At 38.7% G+C, this 18,201-nt stretch overlaps 1 protein-coding gene across 2 annotated transcripts; it reads left to right on the top strand.

Moving 5' to 3' along the window:
* The first annotated feature begins 537 nt into the window (after positions 1-537).
* Positions 538-8,615, top strand: sgk1 (serum/glucocorticoid regulated kinase 1). Of its 2 annotated transcripts, none has more exons than NM_001030422.1 (11): positions 538-707; positions 3,756-3,834; positions 4,475-4,550; positions 4,899-5,087; positions 5,204-5,335; positions 5,606-5,718; positions 5,972-6,095; positions 6,188-6,283; positions 6,692-6,847; positions 6,949-7,038; positions 7,513-8,615. In NM_001030422.1, the coding sequence occupies exons 1-11, from the start codon at positions 674-676 to the stop codon at positions 7,678-7,680; spliced, it is 1,257 nt and encodes a 418-aa protein (NP_001025593.1). In that variant the 5' UTR covers positions 538-673; the 3' UTR covers positions 7,681-8,615. The 2 variants fall into 2 exon arrangements, with proteins under 2 accessions (NP_001025593.1, XP_012818527.1); XM_012963073.3 differs by lacking the exon at positions 538-707 and adding an exon at positions 3,447-3,617 and having other exon boundaries at positions 7,513-8,612.
* The last annotated feature ends 9,586 nt before the right edge of the window (positions 8,616-18,201 follow it).

Genomic DNA, 18,201 nt, shown 5'->3' with positions numbered 1-18,201 from the left:
CCACTTTGTTACATAATGATATTTCACTGACAGGAAGAAAAGAAAAATGAGTAGAAAAAGTGCATTTTTCCTGTTAGGAAACGCTTAGTAGGTGGCAGCGTTGAACAGGGGGCGCCTGCTCCACCCATTGGGTATCCGGCTGAGAGGAAAAACCAGTCTCAACAACTTGACTCTCAAACAGATGACACAAGTCACTGTGAATGTCTCAGGCAGGCGCCACAGCAGCACATCTGTCTGCTAAACAAATATAAGCCTGGAAGACAAAAGGCCCCCTCAGCTCTTCCTTTTTCCGCTCGAGCACGGACTGTAGGTCCCTCAGCTCCCTTTCCTGTGGTAACCAGGAAAACGTCCGCTCCCCCTCCTCATCCTAGCAACTCAGCAGCCAGTAGCTCTAGTCTGGGCACTTGCATCTGAACTTGCATGACTCTGGCGTTCCATAATTGCTGTCATTTGAACTGTGATGCAGCAGTGGGCAGAGCCACACAGCCAATCTTTAACTGTTGACTTATCTGCTCTACGCTAATCATTGCTGCTGTGGGTTAATAAGCTAGCTGGCAGCTCCGCACAGGCTCCTTTCCCCACAGAGAGGATCACATTCAGCCCTTTGTGGGGGAGGAGGACTGACTGGCACCTTGTGGATACCATTACTGCCAGTCAATAGCTGCACACCAGGATGAGAACTAAAAACGAAAAATCTCCTCTAAAAGGTAAGTTGAACTTTTTAGATGTATAAAACACACGGGCTGTTAGTACTGGAATGTGATAATGACCCTAGGCAGCCGCCTTGTGTTTTTTAGCTGGACATTTAGCAAGAGACTTGATTGATGGCGCTGACTGTACCGAAGTGTGATGGCTTGCGGGACAGTACTGGGATTAGTTCTCTCGGAAGTGGCAGGGGAGATTTAAATCTATTGCTGCCCCAGGGGTCGCATTGTTCTCCCCCCCCCCCCAGTAAATAAGTGAAAGTTCCCTATTGTCTCTTTACAGCCCACTGATCGGTTACATGGTGACAGACCCCACATTCCTGCTGTCTTTCATGTGTTTATTGGCTTAATATTGTCTCGGCTAAAGTTTTAGTTGGGGGTGCAAGAGCTGGATTAATCAATATACACCAGGGCCAATGATCTGTGGTGTTTATTTACATTTATCTTTTATTTACTGAAACTTTACTTTAGCTATGAGGATTAGCTCTCCACAGCAATGAATGGGAAGTTGCGTTGACATTAGCAGCACATACGCATTATGGCCGGTATGCAGTCTGTTCATTTTAGATTGTATTTACCCAGTGTACAATGATCAGCCGGCAACATTTCGTGCAAAGGCAAAATCTGATTTCAGGACCTGTGTACTGAAGGCATGACCCTGTGTACTTTTGAATTCCTAACCCCTTAGCGCCCCCTACCTGCTCGAAGTGGTAGCGGCCAATTCGAAACTTTTGCACAGAAGTCAGTGACGAGTAGAGGGCTTTATATTTTAAATGTGTGATCGATGTCCTTGGTCAGTTACAATACTTGGTGAGAGAACGAAGGTTACTTTAGTGTATGAACTCTTTGTAAATGCAATCGCCCATTGCGTGAAAAACGTATGCGTTTCCATTCTTACACATTTTATTGTGAGCACAGGATGTCGAATGAAAAAGAAATACTCGGACAAATGTGTCATTTGATCTTTTCTAATAGAAAGGACGGCAGTCTGTGACCTATTTTGTATTATTAGTGCCTTTTGACATTCTTGTACACATTGTATGGTTCTGTCCTTGCTGACGTCACGTGGAAGAGCTGACTCGCTCCGGTTGCAGGGAACCCCCATTCAAACAACCTCCATCCCAACCGGTAAAACTAGCTCGGGTTCCTTTAGTGTTACATGGGCGGTAAGGTATTCAAGTGCCCCGGGCATGGTTGCCTATAGGAGGGAAATGGGTCTGGCCACTGGCTGGTTTATGTTCCCCCCACATTGTTTTAGCAATAGCAGCGCACACCCCCGCTCTGGCTATTGGTTCAGTCTCACAGAGCTCTCTCACATGTTTGTCTGGGTGCGGGACAAATACAGAGACATTTGTTGGGAGATTCTGTTTCGAATGAGTGGGAAGTGATATGACTGTGTTGGAGGATGATGCATTTGGGCACCTTTGCCTCCTACCCATGCGTTGGTGTTGCACCTGTGCTCAGTAAAGAAAAGGGCACTGGAAACCATCCCATAATCAGCTTTTAATCGGGGGCTAGATTGTGTAGGCAGGCAGTCTGTGTGTAGGCTTGTGCAGGCAGTCGCACCGAGGCATGCTGCATTAATCAGGGTGGGGTGACACGAATGCCCCTTCATTTACAGTACTGTTAGAGCTGCACTTGGCTGTTTGTGGTATAACTAAGTACTGAGATGTAGAAAAGAATGGAGCGAAGCTGTTAATGTGAGCTTCCAATCATACCACTTGTGTAGCAGCACTTGCTTTGGCATAGCCAGAAACGGGCTATCATTTGCAATAAAGATGGTGAATGAGAAGGTGCGGTGTGTGCACTAAGGGTTCGCGTTATTAGTTGTTTATAAAGTTTAATAAAGTCATACATACAAGTTATACATATAGTGACACAGCGATCTGCTGCCCGTCACTCCCAACTGCTTCCAATTTCCATCTTACTCAATCGCATATCGTGTTTAGCAGCAGCAAGGCTGTTCTGTAAATGTGCTTATTGGGGTTGTTTCCAGCTCGGTGGGCGCCAGGGCAAGCGGTTTCATGCATATAGTACCTTTTGTCCAGGCGTCACCTTGTAACACAGGCCACTTGCACCTAGAAACCCCGGCTTTGTCTCACACCCTGTGATATAGCAGCTAATTCCCCGGCTCCCTATGCATATGAAAGGCAGGGTAAACTTAATTGGTTACTGACTGAAACTCATTTCAAATCACTCCGATGTTCAGGGCACAGTGGGGCAAACCTTTATCCACAGCCATTTGTTTGACTATCAGGAATTGCAATATTTATTTAGCTAATTATGAGCCAATTTGATTTTTCCCAATAAAACAGGCCACCCTTCCATAGTTGCCACTTGCCGAAGGTACTGTTTTCCCTTTACCTGTTCTGCCCCCGCGGGTATTGCTTTCTGTATGAGATAAATATGTTTTGTTGTCACTTATGTGGCATAGTCATTGTCCCAGCTGGTTTGGTGCCCAGGCCGCACCTCTCTTGGCAGAGGACGAAGCCCCGTACTGTACAATGAGTTCCTGTCCGCACTATAGAACATAATGAGGCAGCAACACTCCGCCTCGGCCCTACTGACGTCCCAGAACAAATAGAGGCGGAGCTTTGCTAAGGCGCCAGCTGACTGACCCTAGCTAGATCTGGGCGCTCTGAGCTTGTGCCAAGAGTTCTTCCTCATTGTCTTAAGATAGCCACGCCCATCCCTCCCCAGATAGCCACGCCCATGCCTCCCCAGATATATAAACCATCTGCAGCCGGCAGAGCTTCAGAAAGAGTGGTGCTCTTGAAGTGTTTGTTCGTCCTGGATTATACACGGCACCCGCTTTTCTCACATATCCAACCATGACTGTAAAGACAGAAACGGCGGCGGGTTCCAACACACTAACTTACTCTAAAATGAGAGGAATGGTGGCTTTGCTTATCGGTGAGTCCGCAGGATCGCGTCTTCACTTTGCATAGGATTTATTAAACCTGGATTGCAGATGAATCATTATTATGTACTCGGGGATCATTACTTTGGGATGATGCATTCTGAGACCCCCTTCTCTTTTATATCTTGCAGCTTTTATGAAACAACGAAGAATGGGGCTGAATGATTTTATCCAAAAAATTGCAACCAACTCTTCTTACGCCTGTAAACAGTAAGTTCCATATATTCTTTCAAGTATGCGATCCAGCATGTGCAGCCTTCTGTAGAGATCTCCCACTATCCCTGACATGGAATTGTAGGGAAAGGATGATTTTCTGGCTTACTGTCCTGCAGCAGCTGGGATTGCAACAAAGTTTCCTTTTTAGTTTTGTAGTGCAGCTTTCTGATGCCAGATATATTTGGTGTACATTATACATACTGTGCACTTTCTAAGCTGCTGTCTTTGCTGTAAATCATTTCTGTTTAGCTTGACCTAAGATTAGAATACATTAATTCTGCTCATGCAGCCTGGTAAATATCACCATTATTCAGACTTACAATATTATTATTGTTATACAGCCTATGGCCAATTTATATTTACAAAAATGCTATGGTCAATTTAACTGCCTGTATGATCCCTAGAACATGGTTTCCTAACATGCAGCTATTGTAGAACCCCCCTTTGAGAACTCTGAACTGTAGTTCTTGGGCAGTTATAGCTTCACTTAGCCTAAAATAATGAAGTAGATGTAAGTTGTAACCGGTTCACTGCATCTTTAACTGGTTTCTGTAACAGAATGATATATCTCTGCCCTCTGATGGTCACAGCGGTGATGTGCCTTGTATTTATTTCTTGCCTTTTCCCCTTGCAGCTCTGAAGTGCAGTCAATCCTGAATATCTCACCGCCCCAAGAACCAGAATTACTGAATGAAAATTCATCTCCTCCTGTAAGTATTCTCTTTTTAATGTTATTTATTCATAGTGCTAGTTCCATTTGAGATAAGAGCAGCAAATGAGATGCATCTGTGTTTTTGTTGCCTTCCATCTGGATGAAATTAAGCAAGCAGGGAATTATTTGAAGGATAAAGTATATATGATACTTGCCATTTTTATTTTAACCACATATGCTATCTGTGTTACTATGACAGCCTGGAAAATCATGTGTTTCTTGCATATCCTTCATCATATTTGTTTTTCCCATGCTGACTCATGAGCAGTATTTTACATGTATAAATGTTCAGATCCTGCATTTCAGTCAAGTATATAACACATGATTCTTTTTCTTTCACTTACAGCCTAGCCCTTCTCAGCAGATTAACCTTGGTCCTTCATCCAACCCTCATGCTAAACCATCTGACTTCCAGTTTCTAAAAATCATTGGCAAGGGTAGCTTTGGAAAGGTTCTCCTGGCAAGACATAATGCAGATGAGAAATTCTATGCAGTGAAAGTGCTTCAGAAAAAAGCCATTCTTAAAAAGAAAGAGGTAAATAGTCCTGCTTCTCCATTTCTTGCCCCACATGCATACAAATTGCCACTGAACATGTAAATTCAAATATATTCGATGCTTAATCACTTTCTTCTTTTTCCTCCCAATTTTAGGAGAAACACATAATGTCAGAGCGCAATGTACTGTTAAAAAATGTGAAACACCCTTTCCTGGTTGGACTCCACTTCTCTTTCCAGACAACTAGCAGACTGTATTTTATTCTGGACTACATCAACGGTGGAGAGGTAAGCATAGGTTAATGGAGAGGAAGCTTTTTTTATGTAGTGACTGCCAATTGTTTTGTAGCATCCTTGTATTATGGGAAAGTACAGGGCGAGCTTTGGAAAGTTACTCGATTTAGCATTTCCCTATGGACTGCCAAGCTTTAGCCTAGTAGATAATCAGCCAGTGATTTCCAGCCATTGTTTTCTCAGCAGTACACGTGTGTACTAATTAATTGTGGTGCAGATGATGCTTGTCATTTTTTTTAAAGTGTTTATTTTTTTCTCCAACAGTTGTTCTACCATCTTCAGAGAGAACGATGCTTCTTGGAACCTAGAGCTCGTTTTTATGCCGCTGAAATAGCCAGTGCACTAGGATACTTGCACTCTCTCAACATTGTTTATCGGTATGTATCTTTGTGCTTTGCTAGTACTTTGTATTTTTCATGTGGTGGAATAGTCAGTCAGAGCTTTAGCTGTCACCACCAATCTACATGATGCATTTGTAAACCTTTTGATGCATTTTAAAATGTTCTATAGAGTGCAAAATGCAGGTTTTAGTTAATTATAAATAAAATTATACCCTAGAAGCCATTGTATAAGTAAACCGTGATTTTGTTCTATACTTAAACAGTTTCTAACCCCCTCTTTTCCTTTTAGTGACTTGAAGCCAGAAAACATTTTGTTGGATTCCCAGGGCCACATTATTCTGACTGATTTTGGCCTTTGCAAGGAGAACATAGAGCCCAATGGCACCACATCTACCTTTTGTGGCACTCCCGAGGTAAGTTACTGAAGCTTATATAAGACATAGAACAGGTCTTTTGTGTGTTTATCTGTGGGTGAGCTAATGTCTTGTTGTTTTCTTTTACACAGTATCTTGCACCAGAAGTTTTACACAAACAGCCTTATGACAGAACAGTTGACTGGTGGTGCCTGGGAGCAGTGTTGTACGAGATGCTGTATGGCCTGGTAAGTAAGAAAAGTCCTTCTGTGCAGTATGTCATTCATTAGTTCAGTAATACTGAGTCATAAGACTCTTTTAGGCCAGTGCACAGTTCAAGTTCTGCTTGAGATCTAACCTAAAAATGGGTCTCTAAAACATAACAATAACCATGTCCTTCTGAATATGTTAAAGTAAACTAACCAAGACCCTATCTTATTTACAAATATCCAATGTAATGACATGGGGTCAGAAGGCCCTACACAATTGCTAAACTTTGGATGTTACAGTGTACATTCATATATTCAGATGGCCCTGGGTGGATTTTCATATTTTATGTTTTTGTCCCTTAGCTTGGCAGGCAAGGTAAAATTGAATGAGCAAATGTGTTTTTATAGGATATATGCTTATTTGCATTTGTTTTTCTCTTTCACCAGCCTCCTTTCTACAGTAGAAACACTGCAGAAATGTATGACAATATCTTGAACAAGCCACTGCAGCTAAAACCAAACATAACCAACTCAGCCAGGAACCTCCTGGAGGGTCTTCTGCAGAAGGACCGAACAAAAAGGATTGGTGCGAAGAATGACTTTGTAAGTAAAGTTTCTAAATATAACCATGTGATGTTCCAACAAGGCAAACACGTGTCTAATTACTTTTGATTGGTCTAATCCTATTTCTTCTTCTCTGACAGATGGAGATTAAGAACCACATGTTTTTCTCTCCAATTAACTGGGATGATCTGATTAATAAGAAGATTACACCTCCCTTTAACCCAAATGTGGTAAGTTGTCACTATCTTCATATATAGAAATTCATATGCATAAATTATTTTCATAAAGAAAGTTTTCATGTGCTTCATAGATGCTTTGATCATGTCTATTCCAGCAAAAATTATATAATGTTTTCTTGTGAACTTAGGGGTAGGTAGAGCAAGCAGTATTATAGCTTCCACATTAAAAGATATTGTATAGATAAATAAGCAAAATAGCACTTTTACATATTTACTTACTGAGCACTTCATGACCCAGCTATTGCACATGGGTAACTCCCAGCATCCTCTGTGAAAGCATTCAAATGCATTCCCTTGTATTATAGCAGGAGACTACCAAAGGTTAAAGTACTGGAATCTAAATGTCTATATTGTATTGCAGCATGGAATTATACGTTTTGAATAGACAAGATGCTAGGTTTTTATTTTGGACTGCACCTCAACTGAAATTACAATGTTCTAACAAACCATTTTTCTCTGTTTCAGAGTGGGCCAAGTGACCTGCAGCACTTTGATCCGGAATTTACTGAAGAGCCCGTCCCTAATTCTATTGGCCAGTCTCCGGATAGCATCCTCATAACTGCCAGCATTAAAGAAGCTGCAGAAGCATTCATGGGCTTTTCTTATGCACCACCTATGGAATCATATCTTTGAGCAATCCTTCTTTCTCGTCTAGTAGTCATTTCTAATCAAGTCACTTTGATTTTTATTTCCTTTTGATGAAATTTGCACATCCTTCACAACAGCATCACAGCCTTAATTTCAACATCCCTGGTATTGCTGGAAGGGACGAATCAGTGGAGCTGAGAAAAGGATAGAAAAAAGTGACTTTGGACTTCATACTCTGTTGTTGGGAGAAATAAGAACTATTTGCTGAATTTGCAGCATACAACCCTTATATTATACAGAGGGATACATGAGGGCTTCTTAAGCTGGAAGAAGACATCCAAGTGTGTCTTTATAGTATGGGGCTTTTGCAACGTGCCTTTCTCTTTTGAGAGATCTTGTCTATCATAAGAACCATCCATATGACGTGGGGGCTCTTTGGTTTTGACAGTGGTTTTACAAGTGAACAATGGTATGGGTGTAAAGCTTATCACAGTAAAACTGTGGTTTTGCACACGTTAATGTGACATGCGTTGATCGCTAATTTTGGGGCATTGTATATTTCTTCCATATGTGGAAGCTAAATTAATGTAGATAGAAATTAGTTATTTTTTTCCCTGTAGATAGTACTAACTAAATATATATTGAAATGAGCTTGCAGTGACCTTTGTTAAAATGCTTTTAGGAAAGCATTGCTGCTATTAAAATTTCTATTTTTAGAAATGTTTTGGTTTTTTTTTTCTGGACCAAAATGCCCCACATTTAGTTGTTCAAGGCTGTAATGCCTAGTTTAAACAATTTTATTTATGTTATTTTTTTTGACATTCCAGACCATTATTGTGCATATTGTATATAATCAAGAGATGTATATTTAAACTGATATAAGTGTATGAGTTGAACATGCCAATGTACTGTAATTAATAAGATAAAGTATCTTTTTTGTGACCAAACCTGTGGGTTTGCAATAAAACTTAAAAAATTTATTTTGTTTATTTGTTATAAATAGGTAGATGTGTAGGTTGAAGGTTGATAGTAATATAAACCATTCATTAAAGGGGTTAAAGCATTCCCTTCATTGTATCAATACTAATAAGTATTAATAGGTTTATGGCTCCATGGTATTTTGTACCATACCGACCAACATTTACAAAATAGAAAGAGGGACAAAAAGAACTGCAGCACATTGCAAAACCTGGGACACTGGGAGCAACATCAAAGGTTGGTGAGCATTATTTTGCTCACAAACCACCAGTTGGAGATCACTGTGTTTACCTATGGGCAGGACCAGCTGTGTGAGTTGATTGCGACTTCTAATCACAATGGTAAATTTTCAGAAAATGCTACTGAAATAGCCACATAAGCAAATGTTTTAGTCAAGACATAATGGAGGAACAATGCACGATGCCAAAATTCTGGAAAAAATTACCAGCCTTCCTATTATTATTGCTTTCCTCCCTGTTAATAACATTAGCATCAAACATCATTTTTACAAGCTAGGTGGCAACCCAATTCAAGATAGATATTAATTGGTCACCAGTGAAATGCTGAACACCATGTGCTGCAGATGGGCCAAGTAAACAATATGGTATCCATAGAATTCTGAGGTTTTCTTATTGGATATTCTATGTAGATACAGGTGGCACTGCCTTTTTTTTTTATTATCACTTATTATCAATTTACCAGGATAAAATGAAAAAACAGCAGCACTCCGGAAATGTTGTAGAAAAAAGTGACTTTACTCAAGTGCACACAGCAACGTTTCGGGCATAAACCAGCCCTTTATCAAGCCTAGTCAAACAAATACAATCAAGTGTTATATACCCACAGGAAAGGGAGGGACCATCACTCCAGCCCTCCATTTAACCCTTTGTGTTCAATATACAAATTTTCAATATATAGATTGCACATATCAAATTTCAAAATTGTAAAAAACATATAAAACAGCACATATATATGCCATAATAATACTTCCATAATATGCTCTAGTGTATCAAGTGCATCAAAATGTAATAGTGATAAATATACTGCTAACGTATAGGAACAATAAATGTTTTTCGTAATTTGAGATTGAAATCCTTTTTTTCACAACCTACTTTTAAGGAATTGGAAAAAGGGGCATGTAATGAAAGTAATTTACAATTAACCCTTAAGAAGGTGGGTTTACGAAATAAAAGTAATTTTATTCCCCCTACATCAGATCCAATTGTAGAGACATATGTTAAATTAGTTAAGTCTGATATAAGGGAACTTAAGTCACGGTTGAAGTTAAAACCCCTTTTGAATACCAGACACAACTTAACCAAAAATGAAAAGAGACATTTGTCGGATATATTATCATACAAACAGGTGATTGTTAAACCTGCAGATAAAGGGGGAGCCCTTGTTATATTGGATAAGGGTTATTATATCAATGAAATTAAAACACAGTTGGCTGATGAAAATGTGTACTGTATGTTATCCAATGACCCCCTAGTGACCATTCAGAATAAAATAAGGGTGACTGTGGGGTCAGCATACAGGGATGGGATCATTGATGGGGAAACGCAGAAATTCTTGATTAAAATTGACCCAATTACACCAGTTTTTTATACTATCCCTAAGATCCATAAGAATTTAAATTACCCACCGGGACGACCAATAGTGGCTAATACTGATTCTGTATTCTCTCCCTTGTCGATTTATTTGGACAAGGTTTTACAACCAATTGTTCACAGTACAAAGTCTTTTTTAAAGGATACTAATCAATTGCTAGAGATTCTAAGCAGCTGTAAAGTTACGGATCAAACGCTGCTAGCCAGTTTGGATGTTACTAGTTTGTATACCTCCATAGCACATGTGGCGGGGTTAACAGTAGTTAACAATTGGTTACAGGAGGTTACTGATTATACTGATGGAGAAAAATCTTTTCTTTTGGATTTGCTACAGATTGTGCTTTATGACAGTTATTTTATGTTTGGTGACAATTTTTACAAACAATTACAGGGAACGGCAATGGGGAGTAATGTTGCTCCTACGTATGCCAATTTGTATATGGCAGATTTTGAGAAATCTTCTGTGTATACTAATGCACTATTTCAACAGTTTTGCCCCCTTTACTATCGCTATATTGACGATGTCATTCTGTTCTGGGAGGGACCTCCAGGGACATTGGTTGAGTTTCATCAGTATCTTAATTCTGTAATCCCCACTCTTAAATTTACCTTAATTTATGATACACACACTGTAAATTTCCTTGATGTCATTATTCGGAAAACAGGTTCACACATAGAAACAGATTTGTATCAGAAACATACAGATAGAAACAATCTGTTACATAATACAAGTTTTCACTCAAGGTCCTTGCTTGAGTCTTTGCCTGTTACACAATTTAAAAGAGTTAAGAGGATTGTTTCTAACAGGACACAGTGTGAAAAAAGATTGGAGGAAATGTCGGAGCGTTTTCAGGCAAGGGGTTATCCAAAAAAGAAATTACAGGAAGGTTTGGAAAAAATTCGGGAGGAGACAACTGAGCAGCTTAGAACCCCATCACAGAGAAAGATTAAAGAGAAAGAGAAACGGTTGGCATTTGTCAGCCAATTCTCTGTAGCAAGTGAACAAGTGGGGAGGATTCTTAGGAGACACTGGCAGGTGTTACAGATGGGTATTCCTACTGTCACAGAATTTTCTACACCACCTTTGATGGCCTATAAGCGGAATAAAAATTTAAAAGATCTTTTGGTCAAAGCTGACATAGGTTCAGAAAAGAAATATAGTCAGAGATTCTTTGGTACCCCCAAAATGGGGACATTTCCATGCTTATCATGTGCACAGTGCAATAACATCACTAAGGGGGAATTTTTTACACACCCACATACAGGTAAAAATATTTCAATTAAGAATTATTTCACATGTAACTCCACTTATGTGGTCTATTTGATTAAGTGTCCCTGTGGCCTTGCATATGTGGGGGAGACAACTCAGAAGGTCAAGGATAGGATTAAACAGCATAAGTCTAATATACGTTGCAATTTACAGCATCTTCCTATACCAGCACACTTTCATGAGATGAAGCACTCTATTTCACAACTTAGATATCAGGTTATTGATGCTGTTGGTCCTCTCAGGAGGGGAGGTAATAGACAGTGGATGCTGAAGAAACTAGAAATGCGCTGGATAAATATATTGGGTACTTTGTCACCAGGTGGTCTTAACAGGGAATATACCCCTATGTTATTTATATAAGTAAGTGATTACGAGTGCTTGTTTTTAACAAATACTGTGTTTTTAACAAATATTGTGTTTTGTTTTTGGTTTTTATCTAAAAATTTGTTTATTACTGTTTTTGTTATAGGACAGTAAGATTCAGAGATGTGGAAGCTCCAGATTCCTAACAATTCAGGGGTGATTTGTCCCCTGAGTTTGGCATCGGAGCCAAAAAGAAAAAGAAATAAGGAAAAAGCAATTATTTTTAATGAAATACATTAAAGTAAGACATTTATTGTTCCTATACGTTAGCAGTATATTTATCACTATTACATTTTGATGCACTTGATACACTAGAGCATATTATGGAAGTATTATTATGGCATATATATGTGCTGTTTTATATGTTTTTTACAATTTTGAAATTTGATATGTGCAATCTATATATTGAAAATTTGTATATTGAACACAAAGGGTTAAATGGAGGGCTGGAGTGATGGTCCCTCCCTTTCCTGTGGGTATATAACACTTGATTGTATTTGTTTGACTAGGCTTGATAAAGGGCTGGTTTATGCCCGAAACGTTGCTGTGTGCACTTGAGTAAAGTCACTTTTTTCTACAACATTTCCGGAGTGCTGCTGTTTTTTCATTTTATCCTGGATATTGTTTTACCCTGGCTGAGGGTTCAGCTTGCACCTGGGGCTACAATTAGCTGGTTTGTCCATTGTGTAGCACACCTTAATCAATTTATTATCAATTTACCATTACTAACACTCTCAGTGGAGGTCTCTAACACACACTCTATTCACCAACTTGTCTGCATGTTTTTGGAGTACCCAGAAGAAACCCAGGCACAAGGAGAACATGCAAAATTCTTGTAGAAAATGTCCTGGGCAGATTCAAACTCTGTTGGTGACATGGTTACGTAATCTAGTAACTACTGAACCACTGGGATTTCAGTCCCCTTTAGATAAAACTGAGAGTAAGCGTTCATCATGTTTCACCCAATCTTATTTGGGGCATATTTATTACAATGTGTAGGCCAACACATAACACATATCAACCAATCAGATCCTTGCTTTTGTTTTGTAACTTGTCTGTGATCGTTCAAATTTAATTGCTGATTGTTGCTATGGGCAACACCACTGGTTGGTGCTGTTTGTTTACACCAGTGTTCCCCAACCAGTGGCTCGTGAGCAACATGTTGCTCCCCAACCCTTTGGATGTTGCTCCCAGTGGCCTCAAAGCAGGTGCTCATTTTTGAATTTCTGGTAAGGAGGCAAGTTTCGGTAGCATAAAAAATGAGGATAATGCCAAACAGAGCCTCCTGTAGGCTGCCAGGCCACATAGGGGCTATTAAGTAGCCAATTATAGCTCTTATTGCTACCCCCAAGAACCTTTTTCATGCTTGTGTTGCTCCCCAACACTTTTTCAATTTAAATGTAGCATGCAGGTATAAAAGGTTGGGGATGCCTGGTTTACACACTATAATAAATATGCCCTCTGAACAGCAAAGTAATCACCTGTGCTGTGTTGCTACTATCCCTAGTCCAGTTTACTGAGATACTGCTGGATTATAGTCAGATTCTTTTTTTATTAACATTCAACTTTGGTGTGATTACAGAGTGTGATATTTCAAATTTGTCCAAAACAAGTTGTAGGTCAGCTTAATTAGTCACAACTAAATGGTTATGGGTTGCTCAAGTTGTCAGCACTTTTTCCTTTGTGTAAGTTAATGGAGAACTAAACTCTACAAATAAATATGGCTAGAAATGCTATATTTTATATACTGGACTTATTTGAGCCTAAAGGTTCAGCAGTAGTAATGATCAAGGCCTTTTAAAGTTTTCACAGGAACTCCCCTTCTTGGATTTTTAGTGTCAGTGTTCCTTACATGCATATAGTGACATTTATATTGCATATATACATAATATTGTGCATTGGTCACTGACAGCAGCACAAAGCATGTGCAGGGAATCAGCAGAAAAGAAGATGAGGAGCTACTGGGGCACCTTCAGAGGCACAGATCTGCCCTGCTAAAGGGCTGTGGTTGCCTTGGGCTGGTACAGAAGCACAAAACATGTACAACATTTCTAACCTTCTTCTTTAGTTAAACTTAAATTCTTTAATAAAGCCCAGTAAAAACAAGGACTGTCCATGAAAGACTGCATCAATAGCTTTTTTAGCAGAGCCAAATTGGGACATTAAACTAGATATAATAATATCTTATAATATTTTATTCATAAAGCTGTTACATAACATGCAGCTGTCATTTAGTTGACTGACTGGGCTCTCCTGCTACATACTTTGGCTGCTTTTGCTATAAGAGAAAAACTCTTAACAAAGCAGTTGTTTCCGGTTCTATGCCATATTATGCCTATCTATACTGTACATGCAGTTGTCTGTCATTCAATGGCTGGCCCCAGTGTTAAAATGCTTTTTGTTTATTGCACGCATGGATGTAATATAACCTACACTGCTGAACTGAATTTGCATTCTCTGAGACTACAAATGTTGGTGTTAGGTATGGAAAGAGCTATACATAAAAACAGCATGCAGAAATTCTAATATATATTGTAGAAAGAAATGAGCTAAGGGTGTTTTTTTTCAGTAAAACAGTACTGTCATACTAATGACAAAAACACCAGGACAATTATAAAATGAAATAATTCTATGCAGCCAAATACATATACATGAATGGGATCCCCATCCAGAAACCTGTTATCCAGAAATAAAAAAGTAATAATAAAAAAAGTAGTTTGTATGTGATGGTAACAAAGCTGCATGAATCCATATTGGTGGCAAAACAATCCTATTGGATTTATTTAAGGTGTATATTTTTTTTGCATACTTAAGGTATGGTGTTCCAAATTACAGAAAGATCCCTTATCCAGAAAACCCCATGTCCCAAGCATTCTGCATAAGAGATCCAATACCTGTATAGGTATAGCTTGAGAAAATCAATTGAAGGTTTCATAATGATGCCTAACTACTAAACACACTGTACTACTTAATCACTACAATTATCACTGAAGCAACCAAAAAAGCCCATGACACAAAACACTGTTTATTTTTTGTGCATAACCATAACCATAAACTAATTTACATAAGGCCCCTTAATTTTTTAATATAAGATTGTAGGCTGTTGTAGTAGAAATTTGTTATGCCATTATTTGAATGCCTCAGTTTTATTATCTCATTTGTGTTCATATTTATTGTTGTATATTTATGCTAAAAGAATGCGTACTCTTTTTAGTACCAAGAAACTATTTTGGAATTGATTATGCAGTAAAGGGAGACATCATATGGTGAAACCTAGGTACTGCAAGCATTTTGCTAGTGGACCTTACAAAACCTCCTATCAACCTCAATTCTGTAACTCTTATTTTACAAAGATGATGACTGCAATCCTTGCTGCTATGCATGTGTGTTTAATTAAGAGTATCATTATGCTAAAAGCAATGTACTCTTTTGGCACAGTATAAATAAAAGGCATTGAACTATTTTCCTGATAAATCTGTTACAGGGTAATACTTTCAATATAAAACATAACAAAAATTGACATGAAGGTGATACCTTTATTGGCTAACTAATGTGATTAATTTTCTTTTACGTCTCCAGACTATTAAAATAGGGTGATCAGATCACTTGAAAATTCAGGCACATGCCTACATAATCCAGCAGCAATTTACAGTATTTTATTTAGTTGTAATATTGGTGTGTAGGCAGCCATCTCAGTGGTGCAAGCGCTACACATTACAATTGCTTTCAAATAAACTATTGTTTCTCTTACTCCCATGTAACTGGAGGAGTCGCAACCTGGACCTGGATTTCTTACTACTGAGTGCTATTCTGATATCTACAGGGTACTGCTGTCTTGCTACCTTCCCATTATTCTGCTGAACCGCAGCAACCGCGTTGGTGGGGGGGAAGGGAGGGGGTTAATATTACTCCAACTTGCAGCTTAGGAGTAAAGTTTGACTGTTTATCCCATTTGAAATTTCAAAATTAAATATAAAAACATATGTGTTAAAAAAAATATGTGTTGATTTCAATGCAGAATTCAGCTGAAGAAGCTCTATTAAGTGATGCGTTTTGAAAGCATTGTAATTTTACCTAAATATAGTGCCTTTGGCCCCTACTATGAGATTCACTAGTGGGGCAAGGAGGCTAACACTGGTGTAACCACAGTGGGCCTCTGAACTAATTCCATGGATCGCTCCATGTTGCCTTGAAACAACTATTGGTTTATTAATTAATGTCCAATAATTATACTTAATCCAGTAGTTCCCAGTCTTTTTGGGTACAAACACCCCTTCTTTGTTCATTAATTAGTTAAGGTCCCTTTTTCCCATTAACAAGGTTAGAGATCATGTATAAGAACACTTCTGAACTCTCAAAACATTTATCACAGCAGATAATTGTTACAGTTTCACAGAATGGGCTTCTACTGTATCTAGAGGGGAAAATAAGCATTTCCAAAAAGGTTTTACCCTAATTTACCTTCAGGCTGTAGTAGGCCTAGATTTTGGGAACTACTGGTTAAATCACTGCACTTAGAATTTTGCATTATCTTCCAGTACTGGATGGTTAGTAGCTTTAGGGTAAGCACCAGTAAACAGCAGTAACAAAATACATTACCTGCAGTACTGGGTTCCAAATGCTCTGGGACAAATTTCCAGGTTACATTATATGGCGTTCTCAATGTTTAAAACACTCAAAAAAAACATTAGATTATTAAACGTAATACCAGTAAACAGCCAGATGCATCGGTTCATCATTTTGGGCATCAAACAGGGCATGACCACATTGCTTACATGTCATTCAGTGGTTTAGGATTTTGAAGGCAAAAAATAAAGAAACATGCATGGAGGCAATGCACAAAAAGTCTCCTCACAATAATTTCTGCTAGGGTCAAATGACCAAATTAAAATGGTAGGTATATGAGCCGTCGGACCAAGGACCTCATCAACAAGCCGATGTGGCCCTTGACCCAATGGGAAAATCAAACCTGCCTAATCAAGATCTGTCAAATTTTAGGCCAGATGTCGGTCGGGTAGGCCCCTCAGGGGTGCCCATAAATGGGCAGATAAGCTGTCAAATCGGTCTGAAGGACCAAAATCAGAAGTTGAAATCAGCCCGTGTATGGCCAGCTTTACACTTCAGTCCAAACAATAAGCACCATGGGTGTACTGACAGGTGCAAGAAAACATAGGCATGACCTCTTTATTTATGACATTTATTCACACACATTTCAATGCTAAAACCAATAGGTAATCTCAAGGGTACAGCTAAAGACCCATGGGCCCAGTACAATTTTTCATGCAGGCTGCCCTCATCATTACCCAATTACATTTCTTAAAGAGCTAGTAGCATCAACAAATTAGAGCTTTACTTGCATTTACATTAAGAACCTCAAATATAGATATACTATGTAGGTATGTATGTTTCCAAGAGGGCTGTAGGGACCAGACATTAACCCTTTCACTGCCAGCCGTTTTGACCAAAGTGGAACTTCTACAGTTTTTGAACATTTTGCACTGTTTCACTTTAGGGGCTTTTCCTTGGGTGGACTTTTAGTTTACCCAGGAAAACTATATATCGTTATTTTCAGGACAACCTAAGCTTTCAAAATACGGTGGAATTTTTGTGTAATTCCAATTCTGTAACAAAAGATATAGGCTTCTAAATGTCTAAAAAATGAATAAAAATAATAATTTTCCATAATATAAACACAAACACCAGAAACAAAAATTATTTTATGCATGAAAATACAACTGATTTGGAAAGTCCCATGTCTCCTGAACGTGCCAATACCAAATATATATAGTTTTATGGAGATTTCTCACTTGTATAGGTCAAAAACTCCCAGCACTACACTACCAAATTTCCAAAGCACATCTTCAGAAAGCTGCATACTTTAGATTTCAAGGCCAAAAATTTTAGAAAGAACAGATTATGGCGAATCCAGAATAGGTAGAACCTGTCTACTCCAAACTACCAAGTTGCAATGCTTTCCTAAAGTTATTGGTTTTTATCAAAATTTTTGAAATTTCTTAAAAATCGCTTCAAAGCTTCCAGTCTATAGTATCTTATCTCCTAAAGGTCATAAAGTAACCAGATAAAACACCCTAAATATGAACGCCAAGGGTCCACTGAACAGTTTGATGGTGAATATGTATAAGTTTACCTAAGTATGTGGCATGTAGGGGCCCCAATGTGAACATACCCCCAAGTGAGCTATCATTTCTGTCATTCCAGCTTCTGCAAAATCAACACATTTACATAATTTTATGTAGGATAAAGCTACAAAAAGTACACTCACCCCAAAAAGCCATATATTTTTGGAAAGTACACATTCCCCTGAATTCAAAATGGGTACCCGTG

The sequence above is a fragment of the Xenopus tropicalis genome, chromosome 5, assembly GCF_000004195.4.
Source record: "Xenopus tropicalis strain Nigerian chromosome 5, UCB_Xtro_10.0, whole genome shotgun sequence".
Lineage (NCBI taxonomy): Eukaryota > Metazoa > Chordata > Amphibia > Anura > Pipidae > Xenopus > Xenopus tropicalis.
This window is presented reverse-complemented; position numbering and strand designations above follow the sequence as displayed.

Coding starts and splice junctions, on each gene's coding strand:
- sgk1 (XM_012963073.3), top strand. CDS start 3,536: ATGACTGTAAAGACAGAAACGGCGGCGGGTTCCAACACACTAACTTAC. Junction 3,835..4,474: donor TCTTCTTACGCCTGTAAACA/GTAAGTTCCATA, acceptor TTCCCCTTGCAG/CTCTGAAGTGCAGTCAATCC. Junction 5,719..5,971: donor TCTCTCAACATTGTTTATCG/GTATGTATCTTT, acceptor TTTTCCTTTTAG/TGACTTGAAGCCAGAAAACA.